The sequence below is a fragment of the Pieris napi genome, chromosome 12 (genome assembly GCF_905475465.1).
Source record: "Pieris napi chromosome 12, ilPieNapi1.2, whole genome shotgun sequence".
NCBI lineage: Eukaryota > Metazoa > Arthropoda > Insecta > Lepidoptera > Pieridae > Pieris > Pieris napi.
The window spans coordinates 466,311-486,760 of NC_062245.1; the positions used below are offsets into that span (position 1 = coordinate 466,311).

The 20,450-nt window shown below is 33.6% G+C and overlaps 1 protein-coding gene across 1 annotated transcript in view; it reads right to left on the reverse strand.

Moving 5' to 3' along the window:
* Positions 1-705: 705 nt before the first annotated feature.
* The window catches only part of LOC125054787 (thyroid transcription factor 1-like), a 32,760-nt gene continuing 13,015 nt past the window's right edge, over positions 706-20,450 (reverse strand). The window contains exons 3-6 of the mRNA XM_047656884.1: positions 17,757-17,905; positions 15,579-15,674; positions 3,635-3,721; positions 706-2,300 (exon numbers count right to left, since the gene is read on the reverse strand). Of these exons, the coding sequence (XP_047512840.1) occupies positions 2,061-2,300; positions 3,635-3,721; positions 15,579-15,674; positions 17,757-17,905 (572 nt within the window). The 3' untranslated portion in view covers positions 706-2,060. The remainder of the gene's footprint in view (positions 2,301-3,634; positions 3,722-15,578; positions 15,675-17,756; positions 17,906-20,450) is intronic.

Sequence of the window (20,450 nt, forward strand, 5' to 3'; positions counted from 1 at the left end):
AATGCACCAAGATGGCAAAGAGTACAAAGGATTTACAGACAATTAAATCTTAATACCTAATATCAATATCTCTTTATAGCAATAAGACTTTGCTGTTTGAATATTAAGAACAAAACGTAACTTGAATTACTTTGTTCAAATGATATACATTGTAACAAGACCGGGAGACAATGGATACGCCAATATATCCCAATTTCACCGCCCTCACCTGGCCCTCTCAGTTAATCCACCATTTTATTAGCCTGCCCTCTCTAATACGACGCACGTGCACAATTCCCTACCTTTGTTCTATCAAAATTACAAAACTGAAATCTTCAATACTAAGTACAAAAACTACAACCTGTATTTTAGACTCTATTGTTACAGTGTAGAGTTTAGAATCGATGGATAGCTGATAGAAGATGTCACATTTTACCGTGCAGTTCGCCATGTTATTATTTCGTTTTGGCGGGCCGTGACTGACGTGTAGTGTAACAAAGGCGATGTTGCCATGCGGAATAAACTGTTATACGTTATGAGAGATTATAGGGTAATCTGGGAATATTGAAGACAATAAAATGAGCTTACAAGGTTGAGAGGGGCTTGCACAAAGGTAAACGTTTTGCGATGAATTACTTCCCTTCAAACAAAAGGGAATCGATCAGTTTTTATTGCGAATGGAGGCGTTTTTGTATTAAATCTACCTGCTCTGGAATAAAAACACAATTAAAACTCGTAAATTTTTATTAATTTTATAAATCGAAATTCATTACACCTTTTGCTGTTAATTACAAATTCCTTTTTATTAATAATACTATTTATAATTATTGTACCTAATCGTTATAACGTTTCTATGTCCTAACTAAAATAATTATAACTGTTTAGTCGTGGAAAATATAAATAAAGATACAAACGTTATTTTTAACTTAATAAAGTTAATCTTATTGCTATCCTTTCCATTTTTAGACGGGTTCCAACTACGGTGACCAATTGAGAATTAAAAATGTTCTACTTTATTTACAACTTGAGACAAATTAAGTACCTATTTTGTGTACACAGTACGAATATTGCTTTAAGTTTTAAAGTTGTTTTACAATTTTCTCATCAGTTTGTATCTAAGTATTTTTGAAATTTTAAGTTTGAAGATTAGGAAAAATAATATACTTAAAATAAAATAAAGCTATTTTCAACAGAGTATAAACCTTTATCTACACGATTTATTGCTCATTACAAAATCTAATTTAACTATAACAAAATCAATACTTCAAATTGGTTCGTTGTTCACTTTGATGTAAGGTAAATTTGTGATTAATTAAATGCAATAATTGGACGCGTTTAAAACAAACAAATAAATCGATTAAAAATTATTTATTTTTAGGTAAAAGTTATACGAAAAGTTGAAAGACAAACATTCGTATTTCGTGTAATATTTCGTAATTTGTTTTTCAACTTTCCTGCAAAAGTAAATACTTGCATTAAAGATTGTGTGATCGAAGTTATGTAGTTCTTAAATATGATTTAAAATATTCATCTATAATGTCTACTTATTTACACGTAACTATCTACACACGCACAAAACACTGATCGTAAATAAATTATACTATTCACACAACAATTACCTACTTTTATATACATTCAAAATCGGTTTCTGATGCAAGCGGTAATAGCTACTTTTGTTAGTTTGATAGACGAACGATCTATAGAAAAGATATGGCAACATAGTCTTGTCATGTCAAATCCTTATTAGTGCTTAACAATAACTATTTACAATACCCTATTCCGGATACGATAGCAATACGTTTTCACTTTTGAAAGTCCACAATGTCACTAATGTTCTATCACTTCACACTGGGCTGCATCCCAACGCTTTACCAGCGACAATGTTCCTACAGGAGACTTTATACACGAAACTTGAACCAAAACGAATTACTCAAACACATTTCACACTGATTATAGTTTGTTTCCTAAATAGCGGGAGTTACATGGCAACAAATCAGTCTTAAACAAAACCACAGGTTAACAGTTTAATCAAAGTACATCTCCTCCTTGAACATTGTCTCGTGGTAAAGCTGTGGGAACTTCTACCAGGCCCTGCCTTGCAGCGGAAGGTAGCCCGAGCACTGCTGCTGGTACGCCGTAGGCTGCCGGTAGGAGGACACGAGGGGATTGCTGCAGGCAGCTTGCGAGGATTGGGGGGCGGAGTACCCCGACGTGGGGGTCGCACAGTGACTGTGCGCGGGGGATGATGACTCACCGGACCCGCATGGTTTCCCGTCCTTCACCAGAACGGGAACAGCCACTCGCCGCGGTGATGACGATGACTGTTGACGAAAAAAGGTTTAGACTAACAAATAATAGTGAATATTTAACATAATTTTGTTTTTATAGGAATATTGGAAAAACTATATAAAATAACAGTTTCATCAAATCGGTTGAATACAATGTAAAATAAACAGTCTTTTGTCAGTTACAACTCAATACAGAATCAGAAAGATATCTTTTTATCACAAAATTCGTCCGTAATAATATAAATATAAAATTAATTCACTCAAGCCGAGGAAGGCTTAAAATGAAGGGCTGTCATCATTAAAATTATACAACAAATTGTCGAGGGCCGCCCACCGGTGCTAACAATCAAAAAGTCGATCGCAGTCCCTCGCTCGCACAAATTGAGGCAATCGTCGGAGTCTGGCAACACCGCCACGTGCCAGGGGTGGGAAACGCGCTTTTGATTGCAAATATAATTATTTAGGATCGGTTTTTAGTAATACTGTGGATAAAGCTCTCATTCTATTTGTTAATCAATGAAAAAAATAAATAAATATCGTTTTTCTGTTATTTTTATTCACATAATTTTCTTTATAGAAACATAAAACGATTAAGGACAGATAGTATTATATAATGATTCTGTCATCGTTTACGTTGATTTAATTTCATTATAATATTCTAGTGAATTCTAAAACGTTGCGATTAAAACTGTTCAAAACTACTATATTATGAATGTCCTTTGAATATTTATTCAAATACAAGTTATTTATATTTTATGGGGATTTCATGGATATTAACACCAGACAATCATTCATGTTTTTTTTCCACAAAATTAATAGTGCAGCATGTATGACATTGTTATACTCTGTATGGTGAAACTCAGCAAAAAATTAATTAGCCACAAATTATATTCTATGCATAATTTATCTGTAATAGCCCCAATGCTGCCAACACAGGTGCGGGCCCCGTATTCCGACGGGAGATCGCAATCAAGAGGGCAACACTGGGGCCGCTGACTGCGCGATTTTATCGTGACTTTAAATATTCATTATTCAATACCTGAACAGAGGGTGCTTTGTGTACAGATTGATATGCGTTAGAATGGAAAATGACCTCATCTAAGACCCGTATCTTGCAAGATTCTTGTTTAACGTGAGATTTCATTCCTTTCAATTATTCATCTCCGGGACGCATTAAAATTATGTTTAATAGACAAATGTTACTTGTGGAGTAAATGAGACCCTGACTTAAAAAGGTATATGTGCTCACTTTAACTTATAAGTGTGTCTATGGCATCTACAAGATTTTTTTTATTAATCTATGTCATTTCTGTCTCAACAGACGGGTCAAGTTTAGGACATTACTTAATATCTAAATAGCCACTAACCTGATTGTGTTGGTTTTGTTCTGCCATAGCTTTCTCCTTCGCCTGCCGTTTACACTTATAGCGATGGTTTTGAAACCATATTTTGACCTGAAACAAAGATATAAATATAATATTATTAAGAACTTTAACAAGAAAATCGAGAGACAAATGGTGTTTGAATATGTATATAATAAAATATTTACGTAGCCTAATCTACTAATATTAAAAAAAAGGCTAATAAAGATTTTAGAAGTCACCGGCGATGTCAAAAGAAGCTCTTTAATTATTGTGGAAACGCGCTCTCAAGCTCAGCGGTGCCAACACTCAGCCAAACATAAAAGAAAATGGCGCGCGTCGCAAACACATTGCTTCGTGAATACTGTCCGAAAAGGTTTTCATTTAAACAGTTTTATATAGACATTTTAAATAGAAACTATAAATAGAGTGTTAATGAAGAAGTTCTGCTACTAATTTTTATGTTATGTTAGTTCTTTATTAAAAACGAGGCACATTTTAAGCACCTCAGCTTCGTTAAAAAATATTATTAGAAATATTTTTAAATGGAAGACTTTGGCGTTAAATTCTGTCCCATTTTAGAAGATAGGTTTCGTTTAAGCGACTCTATGGTATTCCTTTACTAACGTAAAGGTCGAAAGATCATAATGCTATAGGAGAAATTGTTTCTAGATGTGATTTAAAATGTAAGAGACGCGTTAACTCCATCTCCATTTGGCGAATGTCAACACGAGTGAGCCTCTGGCCGCGTCTGACCTCTGAAATTAGCGCTAGTGCAGCGGAGTGCATGCTACAGCACTGTCAACACTCCATCTTAATGACGAAAGAATAAACACCCCGTGTTTGTCCCAAGCGGGCAGCCTTTGTCTACGCGCACTCGAAACGCAGCAAAATATACTTTATTTATTATTTATACAATCCTGTGTTTGCCCTTCGAAATGGATGTGTGTACGCTTTCGTTCCGTTACAAATCCGCCATTTTGTCTGATACAACCGTTATCACAATAAATAGGTGTGTTATTTTATATCATCTGTTTACATTGCCTATGGGAAATGGTTGCCTGCGATGACATGCACTTTTTGTCTACGGCGTTCTCTAGATATCTATGCCTAGGCGAGAGTTAATGAACGGGTCCCGGCGGCGCGTCGCTTATTGCACTCCGGCGAGGCTCGGACGCTCTCTTGTCGAGTAGTTTCTTTTCAATCTTCTTGTGCATAATGCTCCGTGTTTCTTTCTACGCACTCTTCACCCGAGCACCATTCAATTATTTGTTTTAGTTCTAAATGACTGTTGTTTAGTTTATCTAGTGAGATCTGTATCGACATCCACTTGACTATTAGCCGTATGTTTTATATGGTTTCACTTAGAAACTACCGAAACTACTCATAGTTTCTGAAGTGGACTCGAACTAGACTGCTATTTTTAATTCTTTTTTAGTGTAACATAACTGTTTTGTAGTCTCTATTATTTTTTTATTTATTCATTTATTTATTTATAAGTTCTAAAACTACCGTGCATGTTGTACCTATGTATGTACACACACACACACACATCAATTATATTAAAACATAAACATTTCAAACTTCAAGGAAATTATCTTCCCTGCTCAATAGGAGAGTTTGATCTAATTTGACAGTGACTTAACGGGTAAGAAATATATCTAAGGGATTGTTATTTACATTAAACCTATTCATTATTTTACAAAATGCCCTATCCAAGATAATTTCATTAATAATCTATACGTTTGCTTTCACGGACATATAAATGAAATTTTCTAATTCAAAACAAAAACTAAAACTTCAAGATGGCGGCCACCCAACCAGCTACATATAACTTGACAGGATATGTCAAATTTGGCGCCGTTATTGAAACACCACGAATGATTAGTAAACATTGTTCGTATTTCTTCTCACACTAATACGTGATTTATATCATATACGGAAAGTTTAAAGTGTCTTGTATTTGAGTGAAACGCGTAGGTGTTCCGTTCCTGCGAATGATGACTTGCAATAATGAAGCCACAATTATTTTAATAAAGATGCTCTCATATTTGTTTAGCTCTTCATTTGTTGCAGGGATTTTGAGTTTGTTTTTTGTAACGTGGCTCTGTTGACAGATGACGTCAAACAATTACGTCATCATTAAGGAAAAACAACCAGATTTACGTAATTTAAAGGAATTAGCCGTGAATAAATAGTTACGGTATTTCAAACAATTTCCTATGTAGATTGTAAATCTTGGTTTAAAACTCTAATAATAATAATAATAAATCATTTATTTGCATAGTAAGTGGTACATTCAGATTGATTCATTATAAACAAAACCGCACAATCAGCCATATAAAAATAGGCACGGAGATGTCATATTAATTATCATATTTTCGTAATAATCTGATATTTTAATTAGGTACTTTTATTATCAAAACGTATGGCCTAAATACTCTTCTTTTAAAGGCACCTTGGCTTTAAAATCTAATATATAAAATTCTCGTGTCGCGGTGTTTGTAGTTAAACTCCTCCGAAACGGCTTGCCCGATTCTCATGAAATTTCGTGTGCATATTGGGTATGTCTGAGAATCGGACATCTATTATTCATCCCCCTAAATGTTATGGGTAGTTCACTCCTAATTCAATTCAATTTTTAGAAATTTTATTATTATGATACAGCATTAAAAAATACATACAACCCCTAATTTTCACCCCTCTACGATCAACCCCAATTTTTTATTATAAATGATATATGTACATGGCAAAATGACGTTTGCCGGGTCAGCTAGTTAATATATTTTTTTTTGTCACCTTCCTAACTTTCACCTAAGCTAGAGTAGAATTTCATACCTTACTTACTTATGCAGAATATTAATAATATAGGAATTCTTAATTTCTTTAATAATCATGAAATGATTATCTATTATTAAACATAGATGATTTAGCGAATCTATAATATTCTGACAGCTGATTTGTGAGTTGTCAGTTCACAGTGACGTTATTAAAAGATGCATTGTGTTTGGCGCTAAATAAACAGACTGTCAAACGATCAAAACCTTCATTGGAACTTTATCTAAATAAATATTTGCTTTACGATTTAAAGCCATAATGAATTGTGGTAGGACCTAGGAGATATGATGTGACAATATATTATATTAAATTTTGTTTTTGCAGTTGTATAAGTTGTGGTACAGATTATGGTCAGAAATCATAATGTGATGGCATTATGCTCTCTGGTCGCTTATTTCTCTTTCGGAAGGCATTATGTCAATCGTAGTATAATAATCAATAGTACAACCACTTCTGACAAGTGACAGCTGAAAAAGCCCGGGAACAATTTTATTTAATCATATACATAGGTATGAGGAAAAAGAAACGTGGGAATACCACAAAAGGGATGGGCTGACGACATAGTTTAGGTTTTTGGGAATAAAAGGATAGAGGAAGCTAATAACAGAACGGAATGTTCAGGAGGAAGCCTTTACACAAAATGGTATACTGCAGAACGCGAATGGATATTACCTACTATCATAGACTAAGAGTGTAATAACAAAACTAACACTCAATTGAAATGTAAATGTAAAAGTATATATATATTTTTTTTGTATATGTATTTTTTTTTAATTAAATTAGCTTTATTATTATATTATTATAATTAGGTATCAACATAATATATTCCTAAGTAGGTATATAGTACTATAAGTATAGTAGGCCGAGTTCACAAAGTATCCAAAAACCCGCCCACATCCTCCCCTGAGCGTCAACCGTGAACACCCGACATTTACATAGCCATTCACGATATTAATATTTAACTAAACAAACTGTTTAAACCGATATAAACACGACGTAATAACCTTTTTATTAAACTAATATTTGTTTTGCTTAAGGGAGATTAATTTCGATGATAAATTTTATTATTCTGTTTTCCCTTTGAGATTGGCGTGTGTTCACAACCCGTAAAATAGACACGTTTTTGAGTTTGTTTCTTCTGTAGCTTAAAGTGTAATCAATCATTAAAAACTATTTAATTAAAAAGTTATTTTGTAAACATTTTCTGTTTTATAACGTAAAAACACAGATTCACGGAATACAAGCAAGTATTGTTAGATAATATTTAATTTAAAATGTGTTTCTTTAACTAAATTGGAAGGATTTGTTCGTCATATTGACATTTTCCAAATGTCTGACTGATGCCGATCAATCAAACTCCATAGATTTTGTGTAACGTAACCTATACGATTAAATCTCCGGAGACAAAGCAGCACTGGATTGAATGAACAGATTCAGCCCTAATAAGGTTAAAATCTATTCTCTATTCTATCCCATATATATAATATGTATAATGTATATATTGAATTCTATCATTAATTTCACAGGAATACATAACCATAAAATTAAAAAGAAACGTTGTTAATAGATATTATTTAGGTACACGTAAAGAGTACCAATATTTAATTGTCTGTAAAATTGCCTAAAACGCAATAAGAATATCTTATACTTATTCAATACCATAACTCAACCACAGATTATTAATACATTGTGTCTATGCCCGCATTTTTTTCTTTACCATCAAAGAGGTTGTATACGACTATTATTATAAAAATACAATAGACTCAGGTGCATTATCCTTTAATTTGGCACTATCCTTTTGGTATTGCGCTATTGTAATGGTTTCGGTTGCAGTTATAACTCAATATTTTTTTATAAAATTAAAATATTAACTAAAATGGATTTTTATAACTGAAGCTAGTGAGGTTGTAAGTATGAGATTTATTTAAATAGAAACATTTGCTTTATAAGAACATATCTATTTTTTTTATTTTTATTACAGAAACGGCGGACTTCGAGGTGATAATTCGAAGTCCGGGTGGAATTTCGTATTATATCGCCTCGACGTCCAATGATGAAACTCAGCTGCAGGTATACGAACAACTCGTCTGAACACTATCGGTGGTTAATGCGGTAGAAGATGCAGAGTGACACCACATCGCAACGCTAAGGGATCAAGCAGGAAAGGTTTTGATCATCGACTATTCGAACTGCTCTTTGTTGAATACGGTCAAGTGGAAGGAGCTGGTACTAAGGTGAAAACAGTACACCATGTGGGGCCGAATTTATATTCATACAGTTGCAACGTCTACTTTTACATCTAATGTTATTTATGTATTAAATAAAACCCTAAAAAATCTATTAAATTTAAAAACCAACGTTTGAAGATTCATTGATTGCATGAGTGAATGCGTTCCAATTTTAAAAGCATGATACCATAAACAATTTTGCTTTTTATAAAAGCAGATGATTTTGCGGCCAGCCTTTGACAGGAAGTGTATTGAAATCCCACGCGGATTAAAAAAAATCAAGTGGAATTATTGGAAAATTATAGGGCTATTATGGGATGATCCGTAAGGCTTTGTTGAATGGACTTACGGGTAATTATTACGCGAGGCGAACTGTCAATATTTGTTTGTGAGTACCTGTAATGGTTTGAAATGCCGCCGCTGTGAATAACACACCACAGTGCGTAATATTTATGATTTTTATATTGGTTAATATATTATTCGTATTATTAAAGGCTATTTGAAGAAAATTCTTCTGGTGCCACTTTATTGCTAAAGATTGGCTGTTACAACTTGAATTGCCGTGCCTTTCCCTAGTCTAAAAAGGTCCTCGGCGAATCTGATGCCGGTCCACTCCCGCACGTTCCGCAACCACGACTTCTTCCTTCTTGCCTTGAATTTTGGCCATCATTATAAGTATTCTATTCCGGATACAACTATAATCTTACATACATACTAAAAATAGTTTCCACAATCTCATTTCAATCCTAAATTTCAAATATAGCAACATTAAGCTATATAAAATAGCAACACAATTCGCAATAAGCGCGGACCGCATCGTATTTGACGTGCAAACACGGGGCAGCGCTCTGTTATTTAACTTAAGTAAATTTCGATGTACCAGCACCTCCCCCCACTCCCCCAATGCCCCCTAACCGGTTGTTGACTCCCGGGAGTTCTATTTCGCGTTTTGATTTGTTCCTTTTAAGATAATTGTTGGGTTCGGAATTGAATTTGTTTTAGACGAATATTAGGTTTAATTTTTTACTAGTGTACTTTAGAATTTATCTCTCTGTTGTGTTTAGAGCTGGTACTTGTTATTATCTATCTATAAATACATCTATCTTTTAATCAACCTAATGCTTTAACTACTTATAAGCACCAATTATGAGATTAATAAAATCAATCCTATAGAAATACAAACTGTAAAAGCGTTTTGTGCTTAAATGTATATTATGTTACGTCATTACCTACTTATTGCAAATTTACTGCTAAGCGCTAGTCTGATCGCTATACCTACAATGTTTATGTTAAATTTCACACCATTTAAGTTAAAGCATAATCGATATTCGATATTGTTATCTAATATTTTATAACAATACCGAAAAAAAATTAGATAAAGACCTCCGTCGTGGATTCCTCCCATTGTCTATGGTCACGAATATACGCTGTGCCGGATGCGACGCATGCGGGCTTAATGGCGGGAATGAAATAATGGTAGCAAGTTGAAACAATGAACTGTATCAGCAGTTGTTCATTCATTTATGCAAGGGAGACATACCAATATTAATCGTGTGCCATTTTAAGTTTTATATTATTTATAGTTTTTTCATCAAAAGTTTATTACTTAATTCTTTCTAATCTAAATAAAATTCTAATCTTTATCAATGTTGCTGAAAGTCTCTCGAAAACACTTTAGTTTTGACAAAGTCTTTATATTTTTTAAAGTATAATCAACACGTGTAGTATTTTTTGTCGTGTGTAGTTCCTTTCACTGTTTACATAATATGTTTAAATTGAATTGCTTTTCTGTTCCATTACTTTTTTCTAAGTAACTGGTAGGTATGTCTAATAACTAATATATTATATATAACTAATAAGTATGTCTTATGAAGTTTTGCACTTCTTGCGCTCACCTTATCATCTTTATTTTCTCACATTCAATTATTTTAATATTATTTATTGTTTTATTGTACTCGTACTGTATTTCTGTATTAATGCAAGAAAGTGTTAATAGTATCTTGTTTGAACAAAAACTCCGAAGTAAGCTAACAATGGCCAGTATTTTTTGAATCAATTGTTCAGCCAATCTTGTTAATAAAATGCGCGGACACTGACATCAAGCGTTCTTATTTTTTGTTTCCGTTTCAAGATCGCTCTTCATTACTTAATGGATGGTTAGGGTTCTTATAAATATGGGATAAAATTTATATATAGAAGATAAAACAGGCACAGACTACTTGGTGTCTATGTTAGTAATTTTTTGACCAAAAAGGGCAGTCATATAAGCCCATGGACACCCAGTAGCATTGCCAAGCTTTTGAGGGAGAAGTGTGCCTTTTTTATAAAACTTGGTGGTCGTATCTCCCAGGGTAGACCCCCACCGAGAGTCGATTCCAAAGTTCGCTAGTTCATGGAATACTTCCAGCCATCGAGGTGTGCTTTATTTCTCGGACCTGACTTACGTTACTCTTTGGTCTTCCGAGCGAGAATTCATTGCCCGCATGAAAGGAAAATCTATTGAAGTGCCAACTTCAGATACGGAAGTTGCTTAGTATAGCTTGCTCACATGTAAGATTATTATTACATATATAGCTTTTGTATTAATATAACGAGGACTTCGCAAAAAAATTTGTACAAAATGTTTTAGCAACAAAGCACATATTTTTGTAAGTTAAGAAATTTGTATTATATACTATTGGGTATATAATTATAATAATATTGGGTATAAGGGTTTGATATCAACGTTTGTGCAGAGAATAGGTACGGTCATTGAGTGTTAGTGACAGCTTCAAGGGTCAGATGACCAGTTAAGCAGTGGTGTTACTAATATATGCTAATCACTCCCAAATTATGCGATAGGGTCATCAATTATAAATATGCGAACTGGACTTAAAAACTTGCATTTCAATTTATTTTCATTCAACATTTGAAACTGAAAGTATTTTTCTTGTGCAAAAGCGTCGTGGCTCACCACGAGCAAGGAAACATCTATTGTGTGTACAGTTTTGAGGACGATGAGCCTTTCGCTTGATCGGTCCATCTGGTTTGTGAATGACCTTCTGTGTTACCAACCACGATCAGTTTCTCCAAGTTCTCATCGCCTCTGCGCATTGTATGGCCGAAATATGATATAATTCGCTGTACGTAGTCATAGACATAGGAGTTGGGTCAGGATCGATGTATTGGTGCGCTTCGCTCCGCTTCGTATAGGTATATTGAAGTAGAATTTATTACGACAAGTAACTACATTAATATGTCGTCAAATAAATGAGACTAGCTGCTCTCGAAACAGGATATCTAGTGGGCACTAGTGCACTTTCTCTTTTAACTATACATCCTTTTTATTACGTCTAATAAAGTTTCTTTTCTTTCTTATTTATTTTAAAGCAATGATGTGTGTAAACATTATAAATCTATGTATTAATTCAATGAAAAAAATTCATATAATGTTCTCTATATGAGGTAAACTTAATTCAATGTATTCTTTATTAATTAGATGATCAAGTTATTAATTATCCGTTACATTGACCTAATTAATTGCAATCACTACAGCTAAGTTACTACCTAATTAATATGACAAAGCGATAATCGTAATTATCTGTGGAATTAACGCACCCCACGCGCCCATTGTCATCGTCATTTGACGTTTGTTTTGGCGCGAATTCGTATCGTAAATGGTGTTGACATCCTCAAAATGGAGATTATTCATGGATGTTTGCGGCCTTTGTTGGGGTTAGGCGGCGTTTATGAAATTTATATTGACACGGCAGAGATTATTGAGTCTTTGTTATGAAGGATTTGAATTTTGGTCGTGCGATGTGGGAGCGCGGGTCGCGTGGCTGTGACAGATATTAATAATGGTAGCGAGACTGGTAAGGATTAAGTGTTAGTTGTTTTTCACAGATTATATTTGTGTCGGAAAATTATTAAATATTTGTTCACTAGCGTAAATAATCTTTCAATTTATCAGCGATAGTTTAACTATAAAGGAACTTTAAAAATGTGTGAATTATAAATATGTTAATAAGATTATTAATAACATGTGTTAAACCGAAAGAGCAGTTTCTTAATTATTGTTGACACGTTTCCGGGACGGTAATTAATTAATAACCGAAAATAATATAATACAAATATAAACATCAGTAAATAGTTTTACTTTGAATTGAAATTAAAATATGAAAATATTAACGAAAATTATAAAATCCATAGAAAAGAGGTTACATATGACTTTATTTAATATTAACTTACCATAACATAAAACATTTGTATCTCAAAGTTTAAAATATCAAAGGGATTGATGTATGACTGAATATTATATGTAACACGATATGTATTACAAGTTTCAAAGGATCGGCTTCACTAATTTGAAGACAGCACTCGAAATTTTCAGACAAGGAAAAACAAATCAAAGAGACCCCCGATTTCGTGTCAGAGGTGAAGCGGAAACAAGATGCCAACTTTAACGAGCCAACCTGAACGCATCTTGCCAACATTCAAAACACAAAACTCAAGTGCCTTAACATTGGGATTATGTATCAAAATGTTTTAATAATAGAAAACAGAGCGGGAATAAGACAAAACCAAAGCAAAAGTCTGGTCAAAATAAATAATTTTACTGTCAGAGTAATTCTAGTATCCTCTTTTTAGAAAAAAGTGGACGGCAACGAGAAAGCTGGGAGATGAAATAAAAGAGATAGCGGGGAAGATTGGAAAAAAGTAGCGAAGATGAGAGACAAATGGAAGAATTTGGAGTCGTGTACTAATATTAAACATAAAATTAATGTATTAATAAAATTAAATCCGAATATAGGCAATTATTTTATTTATCAAAGTCAAATTGTTTATTTCAATTAGGCCTATTAAAAGGCACTTTTAAAAGTTAAAAATATTTAAAAAAATGACTAGTTGCCTCTTCCAAAAGGTAGTTTCATATGAAGAAGAATGGGAAAGAAACTCCATACTTACTCTTTAAAATAGTTTTTACAATATTTTGTATACATTAATTTGATAATAATATGTGATGGAAATTATGAATTATGACAAACGACGCTACTGTCATATGATTAATTGCGAATCACTCGTTTATAAGTCTTCATATAATAGAGAGGATGATAGAGGCTGGAGATATTATTATCTTGGATAAAACATAAAAACAATTATTAATATTAAATAAAAAAAAGAAATCATTGGCGCTACAACCTTTTTTCGGTATGAGTAGATTTCTGTATCTGTTTCATGATCATTTGTCAATCTAATAGGCAAGTAGACGATCAGCCTGTACCTGACACATGTCGTTGACTGCTTTCCTTCACCGTTCTAGCGAATGTTAAATGCGCACATAGTCCATTGGTGCACAGCCGGGGATCGAACGTACAACCTCAGGGATGACAGTCACACGCTGACGCCACTAGGCCAACACTGCTCTTGAAAATCTAAGTAATGTTTATTCTAACATAGTATAGCTATGAGCCATGAAAACAAGCTACTATCACCTAAGGTTCACACCTATACATACCCTCCCCTTGTTCGGAACAACATGCCCGGGGCGTATCGCACCCCATCACCGTAATAACCGCACGACGATACCAACATTGAAATAACAGCCCCAGGCACCATAGACATGTTTTATCGGTGTTTTGTGTCTGTAATTGGATCGGGGCCCGGGGGCAATGTCAAACCGTTTGTAATTTGATTTATCTTGTGTCGCCTACACATCCGTGACAACTTGTGATGTTATGGGTAATTAAGCGTTTAAGTGCTTCAAGTTACGAATACTTTTGATTGAATTTTTAGAGCTATATTTTATTTAATGTAGCAACAGTGTTGGAATAGTGACTTCAGCGTGCGACTGTCATTCCTGGGATCGTAGGTTCATCCCAGACTGTGCAACAATGGACTTTCTTTCTATCGCCGCACTTTCGCTCGAACAGCGAATGAAAACATAATGAGGAAATCGGCTTGCCTTAGACCCAAACGGCGTGTGTCAGGCACAGGAGGCCGATCAACTACTCGCCTATTAGATTGACAAATGATCAAGAAACAGATACATAAATCTGAGGCCTAAAAGCGCCACAGATTTATTTTTTATTCTAATATTTTCATTGTAGCACTTGTCAATTTCGAAAAGAAAATCTTTATTATTGAAATTCGGTATCCAATTTTTTTTATTAGCCTTCTTTTATTATTGTTTTATGATGTAGTTTGATATAAAATTAAGCGCTTATAATCTTCGTCGTTATACTTTCTAATAATACAGAAATCCTGAGCGTGATCTAACCGTAGGTGGTGGTAGAAATAGGCAAAAGTAGGTATTTGTCGTGTAAAAGAAATTATAATTGTCTCAGACAGAGATTGCCTTTGTATAACCGGATTTAGTATTATGATATATATGATGTATGTTTGTTTTATGTATGTTTAGTATATGACGATCTTTATTATTAATGAGCAATTCAGTTTGCCACTAGGCTTGAGCATACACCTCAGAACCCAAAATTCGTCCCTTCGAATCAAGCTATGCTCCAATGGAGTTTTCAATATGCGTATTACACTCGCTCGTACACTGAAAACATCATAACAGGTTCCTTATGTCCAAAAATAAAAGCCGTGCTAAGTCCAATTAAGAAAATGATCATTCTATAGTATAGGAGTGTAGAGCGCGTGACAGTTGCTTAGTTTTTCTTACAATTTGATTTTATATGTAGAACATTCTGGATATGTAAATTTATGTTACTACAGTTATTAATGATTTAGTATATCGCGAATGTGGTACAGCTGAAATACTAAGTCATAATTTGTAAATCTTTCAAGAGTGAAACGTAAAATTGTCATCCGCACCATGCGACAAATATAGGTTAATGATGATGGATTTTACGCATTTTCACTAATTAAACTTGTGTACTCACCTGTGTGGGTGTGAGGTGTATAAGTGAGGCTAGATGTTCCCTCTCGGGGGCTGACAGGTACTTCTGCTGCTTAAACCGCCTCTCCAATTCATACACCTAAACAATACAAATGTTCATTGTTCCGCGCGATACTTATATAAAAACTCCGCTTTCAATATTATAGTATTACACAATAATAAATATTTCCCAATAAGATACTTAACTTGAATACAAAATAACTAATTTACGACGTAATAACGCATCTTTTCTTCTTCATACTAATCTAGTTATTTGCAGATAAACTTGATCTAAATCTTTTTAACCTTTATATTTAACTACGAATGTATTATTTATTTATGTCGACGAAGTTCAGCTATGCTGCATTTTATATACATTATTAATATCGGACCCGACAGACGTTGTTCTGCAATGCAAACGAAAAATAATTCGGACGGCTCAAACTGTGAATCGAACCCACGTCTGTTTAGTTGCAGTATAGATAAATAACCTAGATACCGACTGCAGCGCTTACAAAAAATATTCATTCAAATCGGTCCAGCTGTTCAAGTAGAGTTCACATACACTTACTTGTGACTCTTGCTATTATTACTAGTAGGTACACAAATTGGCATTCAAAATGACATCATTACTTATTAGATAATCAGAATTCATTGTTAATTATTTTACCTAGTACGCGTAGACATTTAATTAAATTTTATTCATCATTAAGCTTAATAATTATTGTTTTATTTAATGTAAACTAAATATATTAACCTGCACTTCTGACAAGTAATACATATTCGTTAAAATTACAAAATTAAAAGGTAGGAGTGTCTAATAAAGATAATCTCCCTACCTAAATAGATATTTTGTAGGTGGCAACGTCCCCCAGTGCGGGAACATTCAGGAAAGAGAATTAATTACACCAAATACTCTATATCATAGTATATCTAGTGGGGCGTGGCTGAGGGGTGGGAAAATTAAACCAAACCGGATAGCAACACTGATTATTAAATTGGATATTATCTGTAGATTACATTACAGTTATGTATGCTCGGTATTTATCTGTTAATCAGACAGAAATTTGGCCTTAAAATTTGTTTAATAACGTATTTCTCCGTACGTTTGATTTGTCATTAAGGCAATTTATGTACTGAATCGAAAAAAAAAAATTTTCTCACAAATCCTAGCGAGATTGCACGATAGTAACGAAGAAAGTAGAAATATATTTATTGATTTATTATTTTCCTTTATCTTGAATAAGTAGTGATAATATTTTAGTGCGTGAACTATAAACAAATGACAGTTTACCTCCACTCATTATTTTCCCTCAGTAACAGACTCTAGCCTATAAAAGTTAATATGCCTACCATAGGGGTGGTGCTTGACGCATCTCACCCCCAAAAGCCATTAACTGCATGATTATGACCGAAACAAATTATTTGTTACGACTTTTATAGCTATTATGGGTATTTTACGAATGTACTTTACGAATATTGTGGTCGAACATTTAGTCTGTATGAGTGTTTCTTTAGCGAAAGACTATCTGATGTACTAAAGATTTTATATAAATTCTCACATACTTCGGCTATTTTAATTTAATAGCTCTTGCCAATATTCGTTAGATTTACTAGTACATAAATTGACAATTGTTAAATATTCAAATATAGTTTCAAATATTTTACAACGTTGCCTTTTCACATGTATTTTTCCTTATTATTATTATTTAATTAAAAGCTTGATTAATTTATTGCTTATTATTTATTTAATCATGTTTTCTTTATTATTATTTAGTTATTTACTATTCCATATAAATAAAAAATAATCCCAAATATGTTGCTGAGCGCAAAACTGGAAGACGATATATTCCTTGAACTCTGAGGAAAGTTTTTATAGAGAGGAGAGGTGAGGAGACAGCTTGTGATTAATCCACGTGAACGATGACGTCATTTGACAAAAAACCAAGCAATTTTGGAAATATTATTAATATTTATCAAAGTAGTGCATTGCTTGTTTTTCTACGACCATTACGGGCTTCTGATCATTAAAATTAAATTAAAAAATTAATTATTATTAAATTATTGGCTTACACACAAGAAAAATCCTTGACAATTCCACTACTTCTTAATATAGTATTTTCTTGAATACACCTCTATTGCCTACTCTTTCCCCAAAAATCCAAGAAGCTTCAAATCTCACCTGTGCTTGTGTAAAGAGCACCCTTCTTTTTCTCCTCTGGGCAAGAGGAAACTGCATTGGCTTAGCATCGGGTCCCGCGCAGGCAGCAAGCCCGCCCATATTGTTCACATGTCCCATGCCTCCCCCAGTCGACGTCATCAGCCTGGAAACTAAAGCAGCCGCTCAGGTATGCTTACATTTACCTTACCTTTCATTTACATAATCATTCTCTATGGAGAGGCGTCTTTGTAAGACAATGAAAAACTACTGTAGAAGTAGCCAAAATACGAATCGTAATTGGCCGTTTGAGAACAATTAGCGTTCTGTTCCGACGGAAACCAAACGACTAGGTCCCCCTAAACAAATACATTATATATAATGAAGGTGTATATTATTATATGTAACTAAATATAAGTTGATAAGTTGCTAACAATTAAGTCAGTAATGAAAATAAATCAGTGGCGCTACAACATTTTTAGGTCTGGGCTCAGATTTCTGTTTCATGATCATTTAAATCTAATAAAGAAGTAGGTGATTAGCCTTCTATGCCTGACACACGCCGCCGACTTTTTGGGTCTAAGGCAAGCAGTTTTTCCGTACGATGTTTTCCTTCACCGTTCGAACGAATTTTAAATGCGCACATAGAAAGAAAGTCCAGTCGAACCTACGACCTCAGGGATGAGAGTCTAACGCTGAAGCCACTAAGCCAAAACTCATAGTCGCTCAACCAAGTCAGTAAATAAGTACATATTCCCGCTGAAGCGACGCAAAAAGAATTTTATTTAATTACGCTCAGAATTTTATACCTTTAGAAAAAAAATACAGCATAATTAAATGCTATCCTAGTCATTGGAAAATTAAAAAAATAATTAACATCTCCTTACTCTGGCAACATTTAAATGCAGCGGTACGTACCATTTTTTATAATGACACTACACTGTTTCCGCTATTTCCGTGATTCTTAATGAAATTTGTACGTGCACGTATTATTTCAATGTTCACGTACAAAAACAGGAACATTTGAATAATATTATGGGAACGCGGTAAATAATTAATTTATACAGAATACGAGGCGATTTTCACTATAAAATCCCGAAAAATACTTTTACTTGGTGTACTGGTCATTTTCGGAGTTCTCGCTTTATTTTTGAGTGTCCGAACTTCACGCTTTAAACAAAAGATTAATTTGGGAAACTATTTCGTACATTACATTTTTTGTTATAAACTAATAGGAGTCAATAACAAAATATGACCACAAAGTACAGTGGCGTATAGGTTATTGCGTCGGCTTAAGGCTCGCAAGTGCGTTGCCAGCCTTTTAAGATTTTCTGAGTCTGACTCAAGCCGTCGATATATCGATATAAGTGTTAATAACGCACACAGAAAGAAAGGTCGATTGGGTACAGATCTGATTTAAAAGAGTTTTAGAATGACACGATTATTTCTCAAGCAACACAAAAACTGAAATTCCAAACAAGCATGTGCATATTTGCCTTACGGATCTAATATTATTTTATTGTAACGTCGAAACCCGCACGGCAGCAATATTCCACACATTATGCTCCGTCGGATCCAGCGTTCATTCTATTTACACAACACTCAACCATCGAAAAGGGTCTTTTCAATAAAATATAACTCCATTCTTCCTTACGTCATTGTCCGACTGTTTTGCTTCTATAGAATGTTATCTACATCAGTTTTTAGTCTGTGGAACTAAACGTCAATGAAGCGGCGGACATTTTGTTATCGTGAAATCTTTTTTAATAGCCATTTAATTGAATGAGCGGGGGCTTGCGTCTAATGATACGTGAACAGATGTTTACAAATATTTTAATTGGACATACTGCGTTTTGCCTGTATTACATATAATTAGGTAGGTTAGAAATTAGTAATCTCATCAAATATTTGATGAAAATATGTGTATGTACATTTTGAAACAATGTTGCCATATTTGGTATAATTTTTGTGTATTAATCAGAGTTACGTTTCTGAATTATATTACAAAATAATTAAAAATGTGCCATGATAAATGCTGTAACACTCAAAGCGTGTTTGTCAAAACTATATTTTCTATTAAATTTTCATATACTGTTAGACCTGTCACGGATTATTTAAGTTCCACGAAGCTTTGAATATTGTTCAGAATCAAACGAAAGTTTAAAAATCTCTTAAATGATTTCGTAATGTGAATTATTTTATCTTTAGCAAAACGTATAACACTTTCATAGAAAGGTTACATATAGATGTTTGTGCTTTACAATAAATATACGCGCATCTTACTGAAGTCTGGTACTTTCTTAGAAAAAAACAATAACTACTATTTACTTTATAAATTTAAAAATACATATTTTAATATTAATGATTTCTTACATTTATTAAATTTGTTCAAGCCTGTGTAAACCTATAGATACTTTATAATACGATCCCAAGAAGTATAGATAACAAATAATATAATAATAATAATAATATGATAATATAGATAACCAAAAGTACAAATTTATGGAATCTTCGATGTTAAAGCGAAAAATTGTATTATTATAAGGTAATTCGATGGTGTGGCGAGGACAGTTGGGTCCGATCTTGTTTTCATAACAAATAGATCTGTAATTGAAATGGGGACGGACACTGACACCCCAAAATTCGGGCTTTCAAAATACTTCCGAGAATTTAGTGAACTGATATATCTTCATCTAAAGCTTTAAGTAAAATATTGAT